Consider the following 19920-nt stretch of genomic DNA (forward strand, 5'->3'; position numbering starts at 1 on the left):
TTTTAAAAAAAACCCTGAGCATGCAAGCAGAGAAATTGAGTTATTCTAAACTACTAAGTATTTTGATCAGTTGAAAAATGGATGCAAATAGACCATGAAATGCATTTAACATCCATGTTTGAAATTCCAGCTCAGGATGGAGACTCTTACACTACTTGATTGTCTTTTAGTTCTGTTCATTGAGGGTGGGAGAGATGTCTTGTATACATTACAAAAATCTCTCTCTAGCAAGAGGTATTCAGCTCTGTAAATTGGTGTTTTGGTGGGTTGGGTTTGGTTGGGTTGGAGTTTTTTGAGATACAAGTAGATGGGAATAGGAAATGCGTATCTAGCACCACAAGAGGCATAAGTGTTAAAATTGCGTTTAAATTGGTTTAGTATGCAGCAAAGCAAAGCAAAGAAAATGGTATAATCTGAAGCAGATTACAAGAATTATTTCTGATCTTTTGTCTGAGTAAATAGCATATCCCCCATTCTACCTGGATTACAAAGGAAAGTGGAGATTACTCTTCCAATGTTAGAAACGCACAAAGAGAATGTTAGTGGAAAGAAATAGTATGGTGCAGTTAAAACTGTAATCTTACATATTGTCTCCCTACCTGTTGGGCAGTAGCTTCTCTGGTTGCTTGTGCTGGGTTAGGCACGGGATCAGTGTGCTGCTGCTTTGTGATTACTGCCTGTGGTGGATGATGAAATGTCTCTATATGTGCCCATTCAGATCCAGTTTCTTGATGACCAATATTTAGGCCTGTCATTATGTGTGTATGGTTTTGTACAACTTGCTTCCTGCAAGCAAGAGACAGCTGTTTCATTTTTCTGATTTGAAGTCTTTCACTTCAGAAGCTCCCTAGCAGCCCCCATCACTAGGTATAACTGAACTTCAGGAAGTCCTTTTTAGTCTTCTGAGACATGGCATGCCCTATACTGTTGCCAGCCCTTATTTTCTTAGGGTTTTTTACTTTCCTTTTACAGGGAATAAATAATGATTTGCTGGGAATAGACTTTTCTGTTCAGATCTCCCAAATTACTTCTATTTCCCTTAATGTTACAAGACTATTTGTGCAAGAAGTAAGTAGATAGATTAGAAACAGGAAAGTCAGTTATGCAAATATCTACTCTTGGGTGCTGCAAGTCTGTATTTTCTTTGTAAGCTAATATAAATCTCAAATCTCATGATGAACTCATTGCTCATGCCTGAAGCATCTTCTCCTTAGATTTTTGTTTTCCTCTTTTCTTTCATTCCAAAACTTCCCTGTATGCCAGCCTTTCACTGTTATCTTCCATGACGCCCTGGAGTAGCTTCCCTTTCCTTCCTCCCTCACCCAACCTTCTTCCCCTTTGCCAGGGGCATTGCCTTCCCTCTTTTTTCCCTTCTCCTCCCCCCACCCTCCCCACTGTATAATTAAACTTAGAAGACTCAAAGGTTAGAGAAACACATGAAGGATGAAAATCAGGATTATGAGCTTTTTTTATTACCTTTCCTTTGGTAGGCCTACCAACACTGTTTACTGTTTAGATGCATCTCTTTTCTCAAGACCTGTTTTTCAGGTCCTCTTTTGGGTCACTTACATATCCAGACATGCTTTTGCTGCCATGGGAATCTTCCATGCAAGAAGCCGTCAGCATACGAGAGAGAAGCTCTGTTGGCACTTGTGAAGCAGTCTGCTTAGGAGAAAGGCTATGCACCTGCCATTTCCTATTTACATTTAAATATTTTTCCATTGATACATAAACTTTTAATCTGGATGATTGTTCACTTTAGATTATAGTGACTAACTTGTAAATACTAGTCTTTCACCTCTTTTTTTTTTTTTTTCCCCCCAAAGTAGTTCATGCCTTTCAGTAGAAAACTCTTCTATTTAGTTAAGAGATATTTTTGCCAGAATAATAATGTTGGCTAGGGCCATGACATTCTTTCACTGGGCTTTTATTTTAAATACTAAACTTCTTGACAAAAACACTAGTTAAGCATGGCTTGTTGGATATGTATGTTATGCCAGTATTTTGACGGTGGTGGATGAAGGCATAGAACAAGTACAGGCTACATTTGTGTTAAGAAAGTTTGTGTGAACATTCATACTTTTAATTACGAGGATAGTTTTCATGTCATGTGAGATTTAAATTTTTTTTTTTTTTTAGCTATTAAATGGAAACCACTAGGCTGAAATAGCAAGAGAAGCTATTACTTGATTTTATTTTTTAAAGTCATTATGGAGGCTGGCATTGAAACAGTGTTGTTTATTATTAAAAAAAAAAAAAATTACCACATCCTCTTTCCAGGGATGAATCAAATTGCCCCCAATGTTTTTGAAGTTTTTTCCTGAGTCATCTGGCGAGACTTTCATTTACCTCAAGACTCACATTTTACCACAGCAATTCTGTTCATGCAAAGAAGCAGTGCCACAGCGTGGTTTCAAACATTACATCTTTGTATGTTATTTTATAACAACACCCAGAGGCCTTCAATATAGCGAAAAAGTTTCCTTATCAAAGAGCTTGACATCTAATTAAAGACAAGACCCAAGAATGCATCTAACAGTTGAAATAAACAGAAGAGGGAGAGTGAACATCATAAGCAATTAAAAGTCTTTGCAGTTAGGTTTCTGTGGTAGGTTGACCCTGGCTGGACACCAGGTGCCCACCAAACCTGCTCTATCACTCCCCGACAAGGCTGGACAGGGGAGAGAATATATAAGGAAAGGCTCATGGGTCAAGGTAAGGACAGGGAGAGATCACTCACCAATTACCATCAAGGGCAAAAGAGACTTGACTTGGGGAAATTAGCTTCATTTATTACCAATAAAATCAGAGTAGGGTAATGAGAAATAAACCCAAATCTTAAAAGATCTTCCCCCCACCCCTCCCTTCTTCCCAGGCACAGCTTCACTCCCAGTTTTCTGTCTCCTCCCACCCAGCAGCACAGGGGGATGGGGAAAGGGGGTTGCGGTCAGTTCGTCACACATCTTTGCTGCTCCTTCCTCCTTGCCCTTATCCCCTGCTCCAGCATGGGCTCCCTCCCACAGGAGACAGGTCTCCATGAACTTCTCCAGCATGAATCCTTCCCACAGGCTGCAGTTCTTCACGAACTGTTCCAATGTGGGTGCCTTCCATGAGCTGCAGTCTTTCAGGCACAGACCGCTCCAGCATGGGTCCCCCGTGGGGTCACAAGTCCTGCCAGCAAACCTGCTCCAGCGTGGGCTCCTTTCTCCACGGGGCCACAGGTCCTGCCAGGAGCCTGCTCCAGTGCGGGCTTACCGCAGGGTCACAGTCTCCTCCAGGCACCCCCCTGCTCTCGTGTGGGGTCCTCTCCCCCCGGGCTGCAGGTGGAGATCTGCTCCACTGTGGACCTCCCTGGGCTGCAGGGGGACAGCCTGCCTCACCGTGGTCTTCCCCACGGGCTGCAGGGGAATCTCTGCTCCGGCACCTGGAGCATCTCCTCCCTCTCCTTCACCCACCTTGGAGGAGGGTTGTTCCTCTCACATATTCTCACCCCTGTCTTCCAGCTGCTGTTGCGCAGCAGTTTCCCACCCCCCCCTTCTTAAATCTGTTCTCCCAGAGGCACTACCACCGTCGCTGATGGGCTCAGCCTTGGCCAGCGGCGGGTCCGTCTTGGAGCCAACTGGCATTGGCTCTGTCAGACATGGGGGAAGTTTCTAGCAGCTTCTTACAGAAGCCACCCCTGTAGCCCCCCACTTCTACCAAAACCTTGCCATGCAAACCCAATGCATTTTCATAATAGGGTTTTGGAGTCCTTTAAGTTTGTGAAATAAAACAATAATCAGAATCTCATCTGTTCTAATATAGAATTAGAGATACAAAGTTTAGAAATGGCAAATAATTTTTTGAATTCATAGTGTAAGGGGAAAGGTATACGGGGGAAGTATTCTATGAATTTCAGTAGTTTTCTCAAACAGTCTCTTTAAGGGAGTAAGTCTCTTCAGTGCTCCAAGCTTGGTTGCAGGGTTTACATTCAGCCTTGCTGTGATCCACCTCAATCCTTGGATAGTCCATACAGTACGGCAGGCTGTCAGCCCTTTATAATTATGTTCCTATTTTCTCAGTTTCCTTTCATCTTTATTGAAGGTAATTCTTCTACCATTTTCCCTGTAGCAGAACTGCCCCCTGTGTTGTAACATTAATACAAGTATGTGTCTTCACCCTGGAGTTCACTTGCAACTTTGCCATCTGAAGCACTGTAGTGGCTCACTTGGTTCTTTCTGAAAAAGAACTTCTGCTTTAGCTAATGCTGTTGTCATTTTTAAATCCACAACCACTAGATTTTATAATTTTTAAGCTGCCAAGCTCTTAACTATCTTGGTTGTAGTAGTTTTATTTCATGCTTTAGGAGATGAAAGTGGATCTTTTGATCGTTGAAGAGATTTTTGAGTACAAATATTCAAAAGCAGATAAAAATCACAACAGCCTGTTTTCCCTACCACCACTCAGTTTCACTATAATTTCAATAGAACTTAAATTTTTTGTTTAGGTAAAACAAATGGTACATAAATGATTACGACTAAGTGTTGCTCACAGCATGTTTTTTCTTGGAACTATACTGATGAACTCTTCATCAGTATCCATTCACTGATGCAGTTAGTGGTGGAGATAAGCATACGATCTTGTGCAAAAGATAATATTCTGGTCTTTGTTGCTTTTGCTTGACTATTTTCAGGTTGATTTTTGCTGCTTTAGATGAGATCACTAAATTAAATTTGTGGTTTTGTTTCTGTATTTTTTTTTTCTCCTCTGGAAAGCTGTTTACACATTTTGCAAATTGACCTGGTCACCTTAATACATCTTCCAAATATGTTTGCAGTAATTTACGTAGCAGACTGAAGTTCCCCTATCTGAAGGTGTTCTCGGTGGCTCAGCATGAGGGCATCTATCATAACAGCACAAGTTGGTTGCTCTCTTGCTGTACTTTCTCTGCAGTGGATTTGCACTGAACACAAAAGTTTATTTCAGGGTTTTCAGTTTAATGTTCAGAGTCCTAGCTAGAATTGCCCTTGGTACCTGATACATTGCTTCTGCTGCTTCTGTGGCACTGCATTCCAGAAGACTCAAAGCTTTCACCCTCTGTTTCAAGGAAGCTTATGTTAATTGAGTGGGATTGTTGGGAATTTTTTTTTTCTTCTTTATCTGGAATGTGAATCTTTTTTATTGAACTTCAGTTTATTATAACAGTCATAAGGTCTTAATGCAGTCTCAGCCACTTTGGAGATTGGTATTCTTGACTTGGGTTTCACTTAATTGATTTATTCACCTGTGTAAGTTTAACAGGTTTTTTCAACTAGAAGGGGTGGCAAAATTCTCCTTTTATTTAAACATGGTTAATGTTCAGTTACTCTGATAATAGACATCATAAATAAAAAAAAGTGTCTAAGAAGTGTTAAAGTAAGCACATTCAAATATTTTCAGTATTAATTGTACTCGCTGTTATCTCTGAAATCTGTAAAATTGGAGCAAATGTCTTGTAATAGACTTTCACACACTGAAAAACAGTATCTTCAAATTCAGGTGAAACTTCGTATGGAGAGATGTTTCTATAGGTTTCAATTTCTTTGGGCTTTTTGAAGCAACCTGCTTTGAGGTTGATGGAGTTAGAGTCTTTTTCTAATTAAAGAAAAAAAAAGCAAACCCAAACAAATGAAAAAACAAAAAAAATATCCCCAATGCTCCCACCAAAATCCCCCACTGTACACCATTTGGCCACCATGTGTTTTCATCACTTGTAATGACATTGTGAAAGAAGAACCAATAATGAAAAGCCTTTGAGTTGTTTCTTTAAAAATGTTTCCTGCACGTGTGCTTGTATGCAATTGTGAATTTATTCTTGAAATGACCCCTCTTTGGCTGTTAAGACAGTTAGTAATTGAGTGGCTTCTTTTTGTCCTTTATTGAAAACCTTTGATGGCATTCTTTGCAAGGTTAAGTTTGTAAAAGCTGGACTGGTGTTATTTAAATACAATGCCTCTGACTATTTGCTAGAAAATGCACCAAGGAAAAAAGCTAAATAATTTTTATAGTGTAATTAGAATATAATTCTATTCATTTGCATGTATTGTATTTTCTTACTAATTTACTAAATTTTGGGGGCTTCCACCTCATATTTTTATGGTTGTTCCATATCTTTCCTATGTCCTTTTAAAGGAAAAAGTGAGTTCTTGTTTGTTTTGTTTTGGGTTTTGTTTTTGTGTGTTTTTTTTTTTTCTTCAGACAGTGAACCAGTAATCTGTATTTAATGATATGCTTGAAGATTACAAGGAAGAGTAGTCATTGTGGTTATTTTGATCTGCATTAGAATGCCCACAGAATTTAGTTTCAGCATTCATTTGCTATTTATAAATACTTTATATTCACCTTTACTTTTCTGTCTCTTATGAGGAAGCTTCATCCCAGCCAAAGCCAGTGCAAAGAGGAACATCTGACTTTAGAATGTGAATGGGAGTTATTTTTAGAACAATGAAGACAAAACTGGGTTGGTAGGAGGGAGAAAGTTTGTGAGATCAGAAGAATTCTGGTCTTTATTTGTTAGGAGACAGTCTTTTTAAATCACCAGTATGCTTTGTGTGTGCAGGTATGCAAGATTAGGTGGCTGATCCAGTTAGAAATGCAACAGAGGACTTTTTTTCTAAGTGGCCAGGTCTTCTGCATCTGTCATTCAGCCTGCTGACAGCATGGCAGTATAGGATTGCTGGGGCACAGTTAGTGGTTGCTGCCATTGTGGAGAGGAACCTAGCAGTGTGCTTTTGACAGTAGGCTGCCAGAGAACAGAGGGACCGGAGAGCATGATGGAGGAACTCGAGAGGCCCTTTCTTTCCACAAATACCCTGCTGAGCTCAAACTTTAGAGCAGTCCTTCAATTGACTGGCTGCTCAGTGCTTCTAACATGTTCCCTTAAAGATAATATATTGTACTTTTCTTGGACAGGATCTCCCTCCCTCTGCTCAGGACTTTGAATGTGTGCTTTTTTTTGTGTGTGTGGTAAAGTAAAAGACTTATGCTCAACACTTTTTTTTTCTTCTTCTTTCTAAACATGATTCTTCAAACACAAATGTGGGAATTGAGTCACAAAGTGAGTCCTAACGTGTAACTCTTTGAAAATAGTAGCTTTTTTGGTAATTATTAGAGATGAAAAAGCTGTGCCTGGAATATTATTTTATAGCCTGGGGATTTAAAGTCCATGGCAGATTGTCAAAGATAATATGGGACTAAATAGTAAGCAACATGACAAATGAATATAGGATATTACTGGAGACTGGTGTTCTGAGAAGAGAGAAGGAAAGATTAAAATGAAAGAACCAACTTCTAAGGAGACTACTAAAAATATTGTGTCAGATAAAGAAATATTAGCTTCTTCGACAGAAAGATATTCTGTTAAGAAATAAGATCTTCTTTTATCTAAAAAAAAAAAAAACCCTAAATTTTTTTTCTTGCCTACCTCTGCCTAATGGTATCTCAGTAAGCAGAAGTGTGCTTTCACTTCAACTACAAATGTTGGGCACTTCTATTTGATAGAGTGAATGTGCAACTGTCAGGCTGCTTGTGCCAGATGAAACTGCAAAGGCTTTGGATTTAACAGGTTGCTGTTGAGAGTGTTATCCTCTGAACACTGGTTGTTTTTCTTCAGAGCTGCTATAGGTACGGTGAAGACTGCCCAGCATGCGTAAGGACCAGCATAAACTGCGTAAGAAGCTGTCATACCCACAATAGATGTATTTGTTAAGGTTCTTACTGGAGAGGAAGACTAAAATGGAAGCAAAATTGTCTTTCCTGTCCTTCTGTTATGACTCATGGAAGCTGCTTTTGTGCTCAACGCTTTGATAATCAGTCTGCTTATTTGTCACTATGGTCTTAGAAGCATCCTGCTAAGCACCCACTCTTTTTGAGTTGGCCACAGCTGTTAGAGAAGCTCATAAATCCTGTGTTTTAACTCTTGAGAAGTGAATTTAGTTCACATATCCAGGATGAGCTGAATTTATTTTTGAATCTCTACTTGCGTACAAAAGGGAAGAGCACTCACAGAACAAGATAAACCAAACGAAATAATTATTGGTGCCCTGGTCTTCCAGCTCAGTTTTCCTTTAGGAATTTAACCAAACAGGTATCTTTAATAGTTGGGAGCTGATTCAGTCCTTTTCCTGGTTGCGTGCTTGCTGCAGGATGGGAATTTTGTTCAGGTTCTTCCGCACCCTCGCCCTGCTGCCATGGAGGCATGCTGCCTTTTAGGCCAGTTATGTGACGATGGCTTCCCTTGATGTATAATTCATTCAGATGAGTTTGCAGGTTTCAGTATATCAACAGCTATTAAAAAAAAAAAAAAAGGCAAAACAGCTCCTCCAAAACCCAACAGCAGTGAAGTCAAGTTCCAATGATATTAGCAATGTCAAAAAAAGCTTGCTGGAGCTAAATTTTAAAACCTGTGAGCTTATGCAAGCCACCTTGGTGTTTTGCTTTTACATAATTTGTTCAAGTTTGACAGTTTTCTAAATTTTGTATTTATTTTCACCAGCTGTTCTTTTCATTCCTCTTTTTTTATGAGCAGAGGAGGATAGATTGAAGCTTAGAGTATGAAAAATGGCTTGCTTAATTATAAGTTCTTGTTGCTTTTTATCTTTTCTTCAGCTTTTTTTTTTCCAGCTTCCACATTGTGGGTTTCTTTATATTATGAACCTTGATGGCTCTTGCTCCACAACCTTGTCCCATTAGAAGGTCTACTGTCCCTCCATAAAGTGGAAAAACAAATAGTAACTTTTTTCCAAATGCAGGAGTGAGACTGGCAAAAACTTCACTAGCAATATGATTGTATTTTTTTTCATCTCCATTCTTAAAGTCAGAATATTACTACTAGCTTCTTCCTCACAGCTGTTCAAATACTGAATTTATTCTTCCTAATCTGTAATTCCACGTAATACTCCTGGTGCGTTCTGGATCAATAAACCCAGAAAAATTTCTCCAACTATTTTCTTAACCCTGTCACTTGTATATTTTGCCATAACACTGAATCAGGTGCTTGTAGCTCCAGAACTATACATATAAAGGGAAGGAGAAGGAAAGCTGCTGTAGTAGTGATAGATCATGACTAATAGAGGTGGTTAATGCTTCCTTTCATGTGTGTACCTGGTACAACAGAAGATGTGCCAGGGTTTGGATTAATGCAGAACAATCAAAGACAGGTACTTATCCAAGTTCTTCACATCTGTTTACTGACCTGCTGTTTTGTTAGTGAACAGATGAAAATGTAGCCAGCCTCTAGAAATTCTTAGTTGTATCTTCTTGGTGAATAAAAATAATAAATAAATAAAAAAAAAGATTAAGTTTACTTCTTGTTTTAGGAGAGCAAGAGGGGTGTATTACCTACTGGCAGGAAGCTTGTTTAAAAAGCTAATGGATGACTTTTAAGTCAATTAGAAGTTTGTAACTGACTTCAGCAGAGTGCAAATAGCATTCTTTCTGTCTTGATATATGAAATGAACTGTATACTTGGTATACAATATACTGATATACAAATGTAACTGTATTTTTCTAGAACAGACTGTTATTTCTCCAAATTATGTGAAGACAAATGTCTACCTCAAGTTTTTTATAATTCTGACTAAATGTCTCTACTAAAATCTAACTATGTAAAAGGTGCTTTCCCCAGCCCCACCCAGCTATTGATGATTATGAAATAATGAATAGCATTTTTATTTTAGCATTGAGGCCTTGGAGTGAGTAGTTAAGTGGGATGCTTTTGGGTGATGCTCTAGAATTCTTAATGGTCATGAAGGGAAAAGGAGTTGGGGAAAAGCCAGGGGTTTTCCCCATTGTTTTAATTTCAATGTAAATTATCAGGTACCATAATGCTGTATTAGTCTGTATGTTCATTCCCAGAATATTTATACAGTTTTTGGCTTTTACATATAAGCCTTACATGCTATTGCAAAACAACTACAATCGTATTAAATCTCTCACTGTTATAGTTCTGAATTGAGTAAAACTAATTTGTTGTCCATTTCATGATGTTTCATTTTGCTGAATTGGCTCTGTGGTTTTTAGAATGCCATTGTAACATTGAGACCATCTCAGAGATCTGTTGGTTTAATTCGTAAGTTGCTGATGTGCTGTGAATCTGGCTGGCTCAGAAAGGGATGTTAGGAGAATGAGTGCTATTACCTTACTGAGAACCTTTGAGAGGTAAAGAATAGCCTGATTTCCTCTTCTGCAAGGGTTATCATTCTAGCCAGCAGGCAACTTATTAAAACAGACCTGTATGGTACTCAGTGCAAAGATCAAAATTATGGTTGCTATTAATAAGGTTTTCCTTGCTATTTCCAGTCTTCAGCTTGAAAGAATCTAGCCTGTCTTCACTGAGTTACAGAATAATGTAATTCTTGCTATGGATAAACTTCTTGAAGTTACTTTTTTGGTTAATACTTCTAGATTTTATTTTTTCTTTATTTTTATTATTACAGTTAGTCACTCTGCAATTCACAAGACTCAGTGTCATTCATGGAGTTTGAGTTGATGTTACCAGATTCCCTGCAAGAGTCAGTGATTTTAAAAACAGTCTTAAGGGCAGTGCCTTTTGAAAAGCAGAAAAATCTCAAAGTTCAGTAGGTGCTGCCGCTGAGCAAGTATTTTTAGCAGTTTCTTTTCAGTCTTTCAGGAGCTTTTGAAGGCAGAGATCTCAAGTATCTACATCTTGTCTAGGGATTAGATGGGTCTAGCTAGTCTGAGTTCACTAATGTTGCAGGAGAGAACTGGTTTGAATTACTGCCCTGCTTGAGGAGATGCGGCAAAAGAGCTAGGGCAAAAAGTGTTTGGGTATGAATCCATACTACTGCTGCATGCCACTTGTCTTCTTTAGCTCTCCATTTCAAGATTAGGTTCTCATAAAGTGCTCTCAGCAGAATTGTGCACAAAGATGGCTCTGGAGCTAGCGCAGAAGAGGTGGGTCACTGAAGTGCAGTTTTATTTTGGGAGTCCCCCTCCCTGTATGTGCATCTATATTATCTTTGCTGTCAGTCGTGATGCACTTTGGGGAGAATTTGAGAAGCTGGTTTGTATGTTCCTTTGGGCCAGTCGAAGTGTATCACTAATGGTGAATGAGCATCGGAAAGTGAGTTGACAGGCTTTTACCTTTAGGGAATTACATCTAAATGCTGCTCTAGGTGCCATGCATCCAGGAACACCAATGTAACAAGCGGATCAGCGTTTTGTGGCTCACTCTTTTAATGAAGTGAAAAGGGAAAACTGCATGGTTGGTGGGGAGAGGAAGATGTGTAGTACTAAATTTCAGAAAGGAAGGTTAGCTGCTTGCAAATCTAACCTTTATTCCCAATTAAAAAAATAGGATACGTACAGAATGCACTTGCAGAACTCTTAAGAATAGAAAAATAAAACCAGTGGATCACAAGCTGCAGGCTTGTATAGCTTTAAGTAGTTTATGAGAAATTTAGAAATTATGAATGAGGGACAGAGGAAACTGCATCTAAATTTCTTGTTTAGTTTTTGATACATTATCTCATAAGCTTCTTCGCTGTTTTGTCATAGATCCAAAAAGTATTGTGTACACTGTAAGGCAGGAAGACAGTGTATGGTAATAATGTTAGCAGATAAGTAATGAATGTTATAACCACAATCTAATTTCTAGAAACATTTGTCAATTAATAACGTTGGGAACTGAAGCAGCAGATTTGGTGATGTTACTGAATAGTGCTAATAGAAAACAGATTATATGTTTTCTGACTGTTCCTTTGTGTCTTGCTTACATTATGGCATTAATGGTTCTTTCAAGGTCTCTGTAGTGGTATTTCTGTCACTCAGCTGCAGTGTGGGGACAGCCAGCTGCGCCTGTGTGCCTGGCACCAGCCTGTTTCAGTAGAAAGCTGAAGCAGCTCAGTGCAGGCTCTGTTCTCACATTGGTGGGTGCAACTGAGCAGATGCTCCTGCTTGTCCAGGAGCTCATTATTTTAGTTCGTTACTATAACTAGAAAGCCCGCACAAATGGCACAAAGGCTTTTGTGAGAAGGAGATGCCAAATGAGATGGGAAAAGAGTATATGTAAGGGGAAGAAATGAGTACTTTATACAATTCACAAGTGAAGAAAAAATTGATTAATTAAAACACTGAAATAATCCATTAAGGAGTGGGTAACTTTTTTAAAAACCAAAACAAACATAAAACCCCCTAACCATACTTTTAATTTGGAAGTCACTGCTTTACTTTCAAAATTTGTTGCCTAAATACTGTGGTTGATTAACTCTAAAGTTGCTTCTAAAATAACAAAACCCCCAAAATTATCTCCCTGTGTCTTGCTGAGGCTAGTGTCATTGTGATTTCCCTCCACCCTTGAGTCCCTTTTTGTTATGTGTGACTTAGTCAACACAGGGCTTTTGGCCAGCACCCCTAGCTTATAGTGAAATAGCAATGAGACTTCCTGTTGGTGTGAGCTGAACCCAGTATCATTAGGTCACGCTCACCCATTACACACAAGTAATTAAATGAATTCACTTCTATTCTGCCCTATATCTTGTTCCTCATGAGTAGTCCTGTTCTTGGAGCACTGAACTGTGGAAGTGACGTATTTCCAATTCATGTTGAAGCTATTTTAGCTTTTTTCCCATTTTTGAATGTGGGATATATGCCTTTAATATGAGGGGAAAAAATGTAGCCTGAGTTAGCAAAACCAAACTTCAGTGTGTCTAGTTTATTGGACTTCCAAGATTATAGGAGATGTGGTGACCCTAAAACAGACAGACACAAAACCCTTTGTTCTTTTCCTTGTGTATAGTTGCTTGATTTGACAAATTACTTCAGTGTTTGGAAAACATGGAAGAAAACTTTTGAAAACTTTTTTTTTTTTGCTGTTCATTACATTTGCATTACATAACCTGATAATGGAAATAATTTTCTAAATCTGATTGCTAGTCAGTCTAGCAAATAACTTTCCTTTTTTTTTTTTAACAATCACAGAAAATAGTAGTAGAAGAACATTTTCTATGGTTTAGTGTTCTTTCTACCTTATCCTTTTTGTCATTACAGTGGACAAATAATAAATTGACTAAACACAATTTGTTTTTATAACTAACTGTCAACATACACAAAACTGGGAACATAAGTAATTATAGGTGTGGTTTTGCTCACTGAGGTAGTTCCCATCAACACTTTTCTTTGTTTCTGTCCTGTAGAAAATAGCTGTATGTAAGTTAGTTGTTATTTTAATAGACATCCTGAGGATGGGATTAAATGGCCAGCTGTTCTGTCAGGTACATGTTCTCAATAGGTTCTGTCCATTATATATACTGCTAAGCTCTCTTGATCATAAAATTTAGAAATAAATGAGTTGTGTTTTACAGTTGTTAGAAAATACTGGTGTGATGTGTATATATACCACTGCGCTCTCTTACTAAAATAAAACAAAGTACCAATTACATTATTTTCTCTTCTTTCCCCAGGAAGCTACTGACTGCCTAGAAATTAAGAAAGGGTGTGAGAAGTCTGGTTGATCAAGGTGGATTTTTTTTTTTTTTTCCAAAAGCCTTTTTACAATTGCCTTTTGCAAAATCTTTGGACACTCCCCATTGTGCCATGTTTTGTGGCTCTCACCGTAAGAAGAATTTGTCTTGATGAAGATTCCTAACATTGGTAATGTGATGAATAAATTTGAGATCCTTGGGGTTGTAGGTGAAGGTGAGTAGTATGTCAATAAAAAATGAATTAGAATTTTATGTATATTTGACTTAGTCCTCTTGATGGTAGTAAGTTTTCATTTGCAAAATATTGCTTGTATGCAGATCTTAAGAAACATCAGTTTATTCTCTACAGCTCCTTCTAATTATGTTCTTGGAAGGAGAAGTTTGGAAGAGGAAAGAAAAGGAAGAGAAATGGGACAGTTTTGTGGGTTTGGGGTTTTTGTTTGGCATTTTTTTTGAAGTTTACTATACTAATTTCTGTTTAGTGATACTAGGGAGATGCAAGTTATCAAACTTCTCTGCAAGTATATTTAAAAAAATAATTCCAGCATTTAAAAGTCCATTTACTTTCAACCAATTTTTGTAAAACTGTTTCAGTGTATAGAAATTTATTACAGTACCTGTATCTGCAAGTTCTGGATAATAATACTGGGAACAATATTATTTCTGTAGCCAGGAGGGGACTGAAGACTCTTTTATCTTGCTGCCTTTTTTTTTTTTCTGCTTTGAGGTGTTTATCTCTTTTCTTCTTTGTTTCAGGAGCCTATGGCGTTGTACTTAAATGCAGACACAAGGTAAGTAAATTGCTTTAAGTCAGAGATAAATGGTGGTATTTGGGTGAAACAATGACTTTTGATGAGAACTGAGATGTTACTATGTATGAGATGTGGTAGCTGGGGTGGGCTTTTCCTTGCAGTCAGTTATTCAGTTTTTTAATTGCAATACTGTCAGAGGAAATGGCTACATCTAGTACCAAACCTCTGGTTTTTGGTGTTTAATATTTGTCTGAAACATATGAAGTATTACTAATGTTTCATTAATCTCAACTAAGACAGTTTTTAAAAAAAAGAAAAAAGTTTGTTTGGAATGCAGTTTACACTCAACCAGTCTTGATTAGAATGTCAAATTGATTGCCAGATGCTGCTGTGTAAGCACTTAACTGTCTTGGGGCTGGGAGGGAGTGGGATCCATGTGGAATTTCTACAGCTATTGGATAAGCAAACTGCAGTAAGAAAGCACTGACTTCTATGCTTGTTGGTTTTAATTTGGAAGAGGAAGAAGTAAAAAAGGAAAGAAAAAACCCTGTTTCAGACAAAAATGAAGTCTGGCAACCTGTCTCCACTATTTTAACTGTATTGTGAATTGGATGTATCTGAACTTGCTGCTCATCAACAGGGAACTCTGACATGAACTACTTTGTGTCTTTGGAGCTGCAGTGTAGTCACAGAACAAAATAACTTGTACTTCTCTGAAGGAAAACATTTCAGAATCATAGAATGATTCATTTGTAGTTACCCGAGAATATATAGAAGTTTTTGTATGTAGTTCATACCCTTTTCTAGAAAAAGTTACTGCTGTGCAGGGGACCTGCGTTCCTGCAGTAGCTTTTAGCATGTACACAGAAGGACTTTTGCACAGGACATATAGTTATCTTTGGTGTGGCTTACACTGCTGACTTAAAAAGGGGAAAAAAAAAATTAGAACTTGGAAAGATCCTATCTCAAGCTGAAGCCTTGTCAGGCTTGGGGGAGACTATAGCACTCAATAGAATGGCTTTGGTTAATTGGATATTTTTGGATAGTTATGAATAATAATTCAGAGTGAGTAGTTTGAGAGCATCTCAGTAGTGACACTACAGTTTATACTAGGCAGCTCTCTTCTTTATGGAAGGTAGCCTCACCAAGACTCAAGAAGCTTCTCGGATTTCCTGCATTGCTGAGTGGAATTTAAGCTCTGCGTGTCTTTAGTCGTGCCCTCATCTAAGAGAGGTCAGTAGTCTTAAGAGTATAGTGCAATGGCAGGGTAATCTGTTGTCTGAATTCCTATAAGAATACTTTACAGTATACCAGATGACTAGAAAGGGAAGGCTTTCCTTTGGCAGAGGGAGATGCTTCTTCCTACAGCCTGTATAAGGATGCTGAATTGCTTGTGAGGATCTAAATTTTTAGGTAGTCACACCATTTTTTTCTGCAGTTTCAAGCTTAATCGAAACAACTGTATTGAAGTTCTAAAACAAAGTGGTATTTATTAAAGCTTCTAGCAAGTGGGTTTACTGAGACCTAGGGTTTCCAGTGTTTGGAGATCTGAAGAAAAGGCAAGGTATGTTGCTATTTTAAGCTTACTGATTTATGATTCTCTCTTAAAACAAGCTGCACCCAGCCTCTAAGAGCAGATGACTTTAGGGGCTGATTTACTAAAAAAGAATAACTATCTAGAAGTTAAACTTTGACACGTGTCTTTTCCCATCCTTCCCCCGGCTGTTTGTCATCTTAACTTCTTCCTTTTGTGCCTTGGTAAAATACCTTGAGAGAGACTTGTCCCCAGCTCTTTTGCAAGGTACTGCACAGATTCAGGGAAGACACAAAACGAAGATTTAATTCACTTTCATGAAGTCTTAACAGAATTACCTGGAAATGCAAGGATACGTGGTTTGTGGGTTTGGGTTTTTTTATTTTTTTCACTCTTTGGCTGCTGATGGGCATATTTTTTTAGTATGGATGAAGAAAGTAAGAAATTCTTCCACATGATCTGTCTGCAGGTAGCACAGTTGAATTTTGCCTGCATTACATAGTAAGTCTATTTAGTACCACCTAAGAAGTCCAGAAACAGTACAAAAACTAGAGAATGTTGCGGTATTTTTAATGTATGTATGGTATGTACCAGGCCATCCTTGGTCATGTTCCCTTGGCATGTACTGCTTTTTTTTTTTTTCATGCAAAGCTAGCAATTATGTCTAAAAATTTGAATGTAGAAGTATTTATCTTCATCTTTATAAATAGTGGTAACATGCTAGGATCAAATTCTCAGCTACTGTAAGTCAGTGTATCTCCATTGTATTGGTGAGAGGGTAAATTTTGTGTGAAACGAGGAACTGGCCCCTAATTGCAACAATTTTCCAACATACAGTCCACTAGTGCTTTAATAAATACGTAGTTTTTTGCCCCTGTGCATTTCACTGGCATGTGTATATGGATTTAAATTGGCATGAGGAACAAATACTTTGTCATTATTAAATGTGTGTTTTCTTTGCTAAGGGAATATTATCGGAAAAGCTAAAGTAGGTCCTTTAGAATGACTGTGTTTACATTATTACACAGCATGTTTTTATCACAAATCCTTTATTGCTAATTGTGGTTTGTGCATAAGGATTACTTGTTTATCTGGGTTTTTTTTCTGATGTGATGCTAATACAAATAATGTTGAGATAAAGCGGATCTGATGTTCTGAAGAGCTTTTTCCTTTTTCTTTTAATGAGAGGACTTTTCATAAGGAAGTACACTGGAGTACATCATGTTTGAAAATACTGGAAATACATTTTATATTCACAGACTATTAAAATAGGCTGTCTTGGCTTATTTACTGGATCTTGGCTATGTTTTCTGAAAAGAAAAGCCACTTGAACAGTTCAGCAGTGTCAGAGGTCATGGCTGAGGAAAAGAGTCTTTGCTTATGTTTAAGACATTGTCAAATCTTTGCCCTTTAAATAAAACCACTATTCCTTTTACTTTGCAATGCGGGCTTGCAGCTTTGTGCAGAGTTATCCTTTGCTAATAGGGTCATAGGCACAAGTATTAAAAGGACTCTGACATCAGATACAAAGCTAATATCCTTGGACAACTGAGACAAGCGAAGACTGCGTCTAGGTAGACAAGATGATGACACTGGAACAGGGGCTGCTCATTAGGATGAGGCAGAGCTCACTGCAGGGCCAGGCTGGAGAGGAAGGAGGATTCCTGCTAGCAGGCAGTCAAACCATAGCTGTTCTACTAATGCTTTGAAAGCAGTGATTGTTTAACTTCTGCTTTAGTTCCTATCTGCAGAGCATGTGTAGTGGTTTGCTTTATCTAACCAGGGTTTTACCAATGTTTGGTTGAATGTTTGAGAAGGATGCAGATAGAAGTCTGTAAAAAATAAGGTCATTTTTTTCTTCAGAGCAGGATTTCGTTATTATCCAGTAAATAAGGAACAGACTGCATCTTAAGAAATGAGCGTGAAACACCTAGATACCGAAAGCTGATCGTTATATAAATAACAAAGTGAGGTAGCTGATGATTTTCCACTTTTAGACCTGCTGGTGTGGAGAGCTGGCAGAAACTTGCAGGAAAAAACACTGAAAATATGCAAAAGGGAAGATGCCTATATATATATATATATGTATCTATAAATGTATGGGTTTTTTTAGGCTAGCTAGGTGTGCAGGAAGTTGTGTGGTGATGCAAATTCTCTAAAAGCACAGTAGAAATTTATGAATTCTCCTAGACTTACCCTTTCTCTTGCTATGTGCTGTGTGTTATCAGAGTCCTTGGAGCCTGAGGGGATACAGTTTAACGATTTAGAAATTTAATGCTAGTTGTTCTTATATGTACAACATCTCTGCCAAATAAGATGTGTTTTCTGGTCTTTCATTTTAGAAGTGTGTCTGGTTTTGGTTGTTCTTTATAGTATGAGATATTTTTAGACCTTTTTCTTTGATAAACACCACTGAATTCCCTTATTAAAAACAAACAAAAGGAAATGTTAGTTTACAGAATTATTTGGCCACTTCAGTGCATTGAAGAGTAAGAAGAAGAACCTTTTTAATAGGTTTAATACTTCCAGGAAATTTCCTCTTAGCCTAGTATTTAATTTTGTCATGTTTGAGCCTTCAGTAATACTCTTGCATTGTCTTCTGATAAGTTTTATGTGTGTCTCAATATCTGAAAGAAATATTTACTGACCTCTTAAAGAAAGGTATAGTTCACTCATTAGAAAATACAATGGATATGTGTATGTAACAAAATCATTAGTTTTCTTTTGAGTATTTCAGCCCTTTCCATGTCTTTTGTCGCTAGATCCCCTACTGACCAGCAGGGTCACAGTTCCCTTAGTGTTCCCTTTGAAACTGGTGTTTTTCTGTTCTCCAGGTAACCCATCTCCACTTCTGCACTCTTCACACTATTTGTTTATGTTTGAGCTCAGTCAGCAATTCCCCATTTACCAATCCTGGCCAACTCAAGAAACTTTTCCCAGATTTCTGCATGTTGGAGTGGACCATTCCTATGCTTTGAGGAATTCATCCTTGTAGGACAACTAGCCCTCCTAGACCCCTTTACCCTTTAGGGCTGTCTCTAAGCATATTCTTGAACAAGGTGAAATCTGTTCTGTTGAAGGTCCAGGGCTGTAATTCTGCTGTCCCTCTTAATCCTTTCAGGTTCTTAAATTCCACTATAAAATGGTGGTTTGCATCAGCAGATGCTGGTCTGTTGCAATCCCAGTAAGAAAGGCATTCATACTCTGTAAAATGTCATTAAAGTGCTATTTCTTTGTAGTGTTAGGTTTAGTAAAGTAAAAATGGTACAGGTAATCTTACATCCCTTTAGGTGCCGAGACCCTTGAGTTGTGCAGCATCAAATGGGCCTCTGATTGGGGTGCAGCATAGTGTGCAGACCATGTCTGTAAGAAAGCATTAACTCCATTTTCATTATTCAAGCTATTACAGGATTTTTCTTACAAGAAAATTCTATTAATCATTTCTGCTGTCAAACAGAATGGATGTTCATGTGCAAACTTCTTGCTGCGTGTTCAGATTACAGGCGAGGCCACACAGGTGATGTAACTGCAGATGCTGAGTGGGAGCTGCCTGCAGGCTCCTCTGTTACAACAAGTTGGCTGAGTTTGTCCTGTGGCCAAGGGATTTCTGCAGCACAGGCCTGGGCTTCCTCAGGTGAACTCTGATTTGGATCACTAACTCCTCGGTGTACAGTGGTCTTCAGTCAGGGTGACTATATGTTGTCACTGCCTCTTAGGTTATCACCAACCTTCACATTCCTATTGGTTCATCGGTCAGTTGTGTCAAGAAATTGCCTTCTGCATCTTCCAAAAATCTCCTGATTGTCTCCATCATGCTGTATTACCCTTGCAGCAGGTGTTGGAGTGCTCGAAGTCCTCTGTGAAAAGTGGACTTTATTGTAAGGCTTCCCCTAAGAAGCCTTTATTTTGCTCTCTTGATCAGGTGCTTTGAAGCAGATGTCCACCCTAATGTCACCTGTGTTCTTCTGTCTTCTAACCCTCATGCAAAAACTTTTGACTTGTTTCTTACATATTTGAAAGACAATGTCCATGTATTCAAGCCTCCCTTTCCTTTGCAAAAATCTCCTTGCCTTCTTAGCTCATCCTCCTCAAAATATCCTGAGTCTGTTTGTGGCAGTGCTCCAGTCATGCAAGCTATCCCACCACATGTTTTGTAATCCTAATGAGAGCTTCA

The 19920-nt window shown here is 38.3% G+C and overlaps 1 protein-coding gene across 1 annotated transcript in view; it reads left to right on the forward strand.

Moving 5' to 3' along the window:
* The first annotated feature begins 13610 nt into the window (after positions 1–13610).
* The window catches only part of CDKL5 (cyclin-dependent kinase-like 5), a 78274-nt gene continuing 71964 nt past the window's right edge, over positions 13611–19920 (forward strand). Inside the window, 2 exon segments of the mRNA XM_010571256.1 lie at positions 13611–13674; positions 14217–14251. Coding sequence (XP_010569558.1) covers positions 13611–13674; positions 14217–14251 — 99 coding nt within the window.

Source organism: Haliaeetus leucocephalus, unplaced genomic scaffold, assembly GCF_000737465.1.
Source record: "Haliaeetus leucocephalus isolate CR32 unplaced genomic scaffold, Haliaeetus_leucocephalus-4.0 Scaffold317, whole genome shotgun sequence".
NCBI classification, from domain to species: domain Eukaryota; kingdom Metazoa; phylum Chordata; class Aves; order Accipitriformes; family Accipitridae; genus Haliaeetus; species Haliaeetus leucocephalus.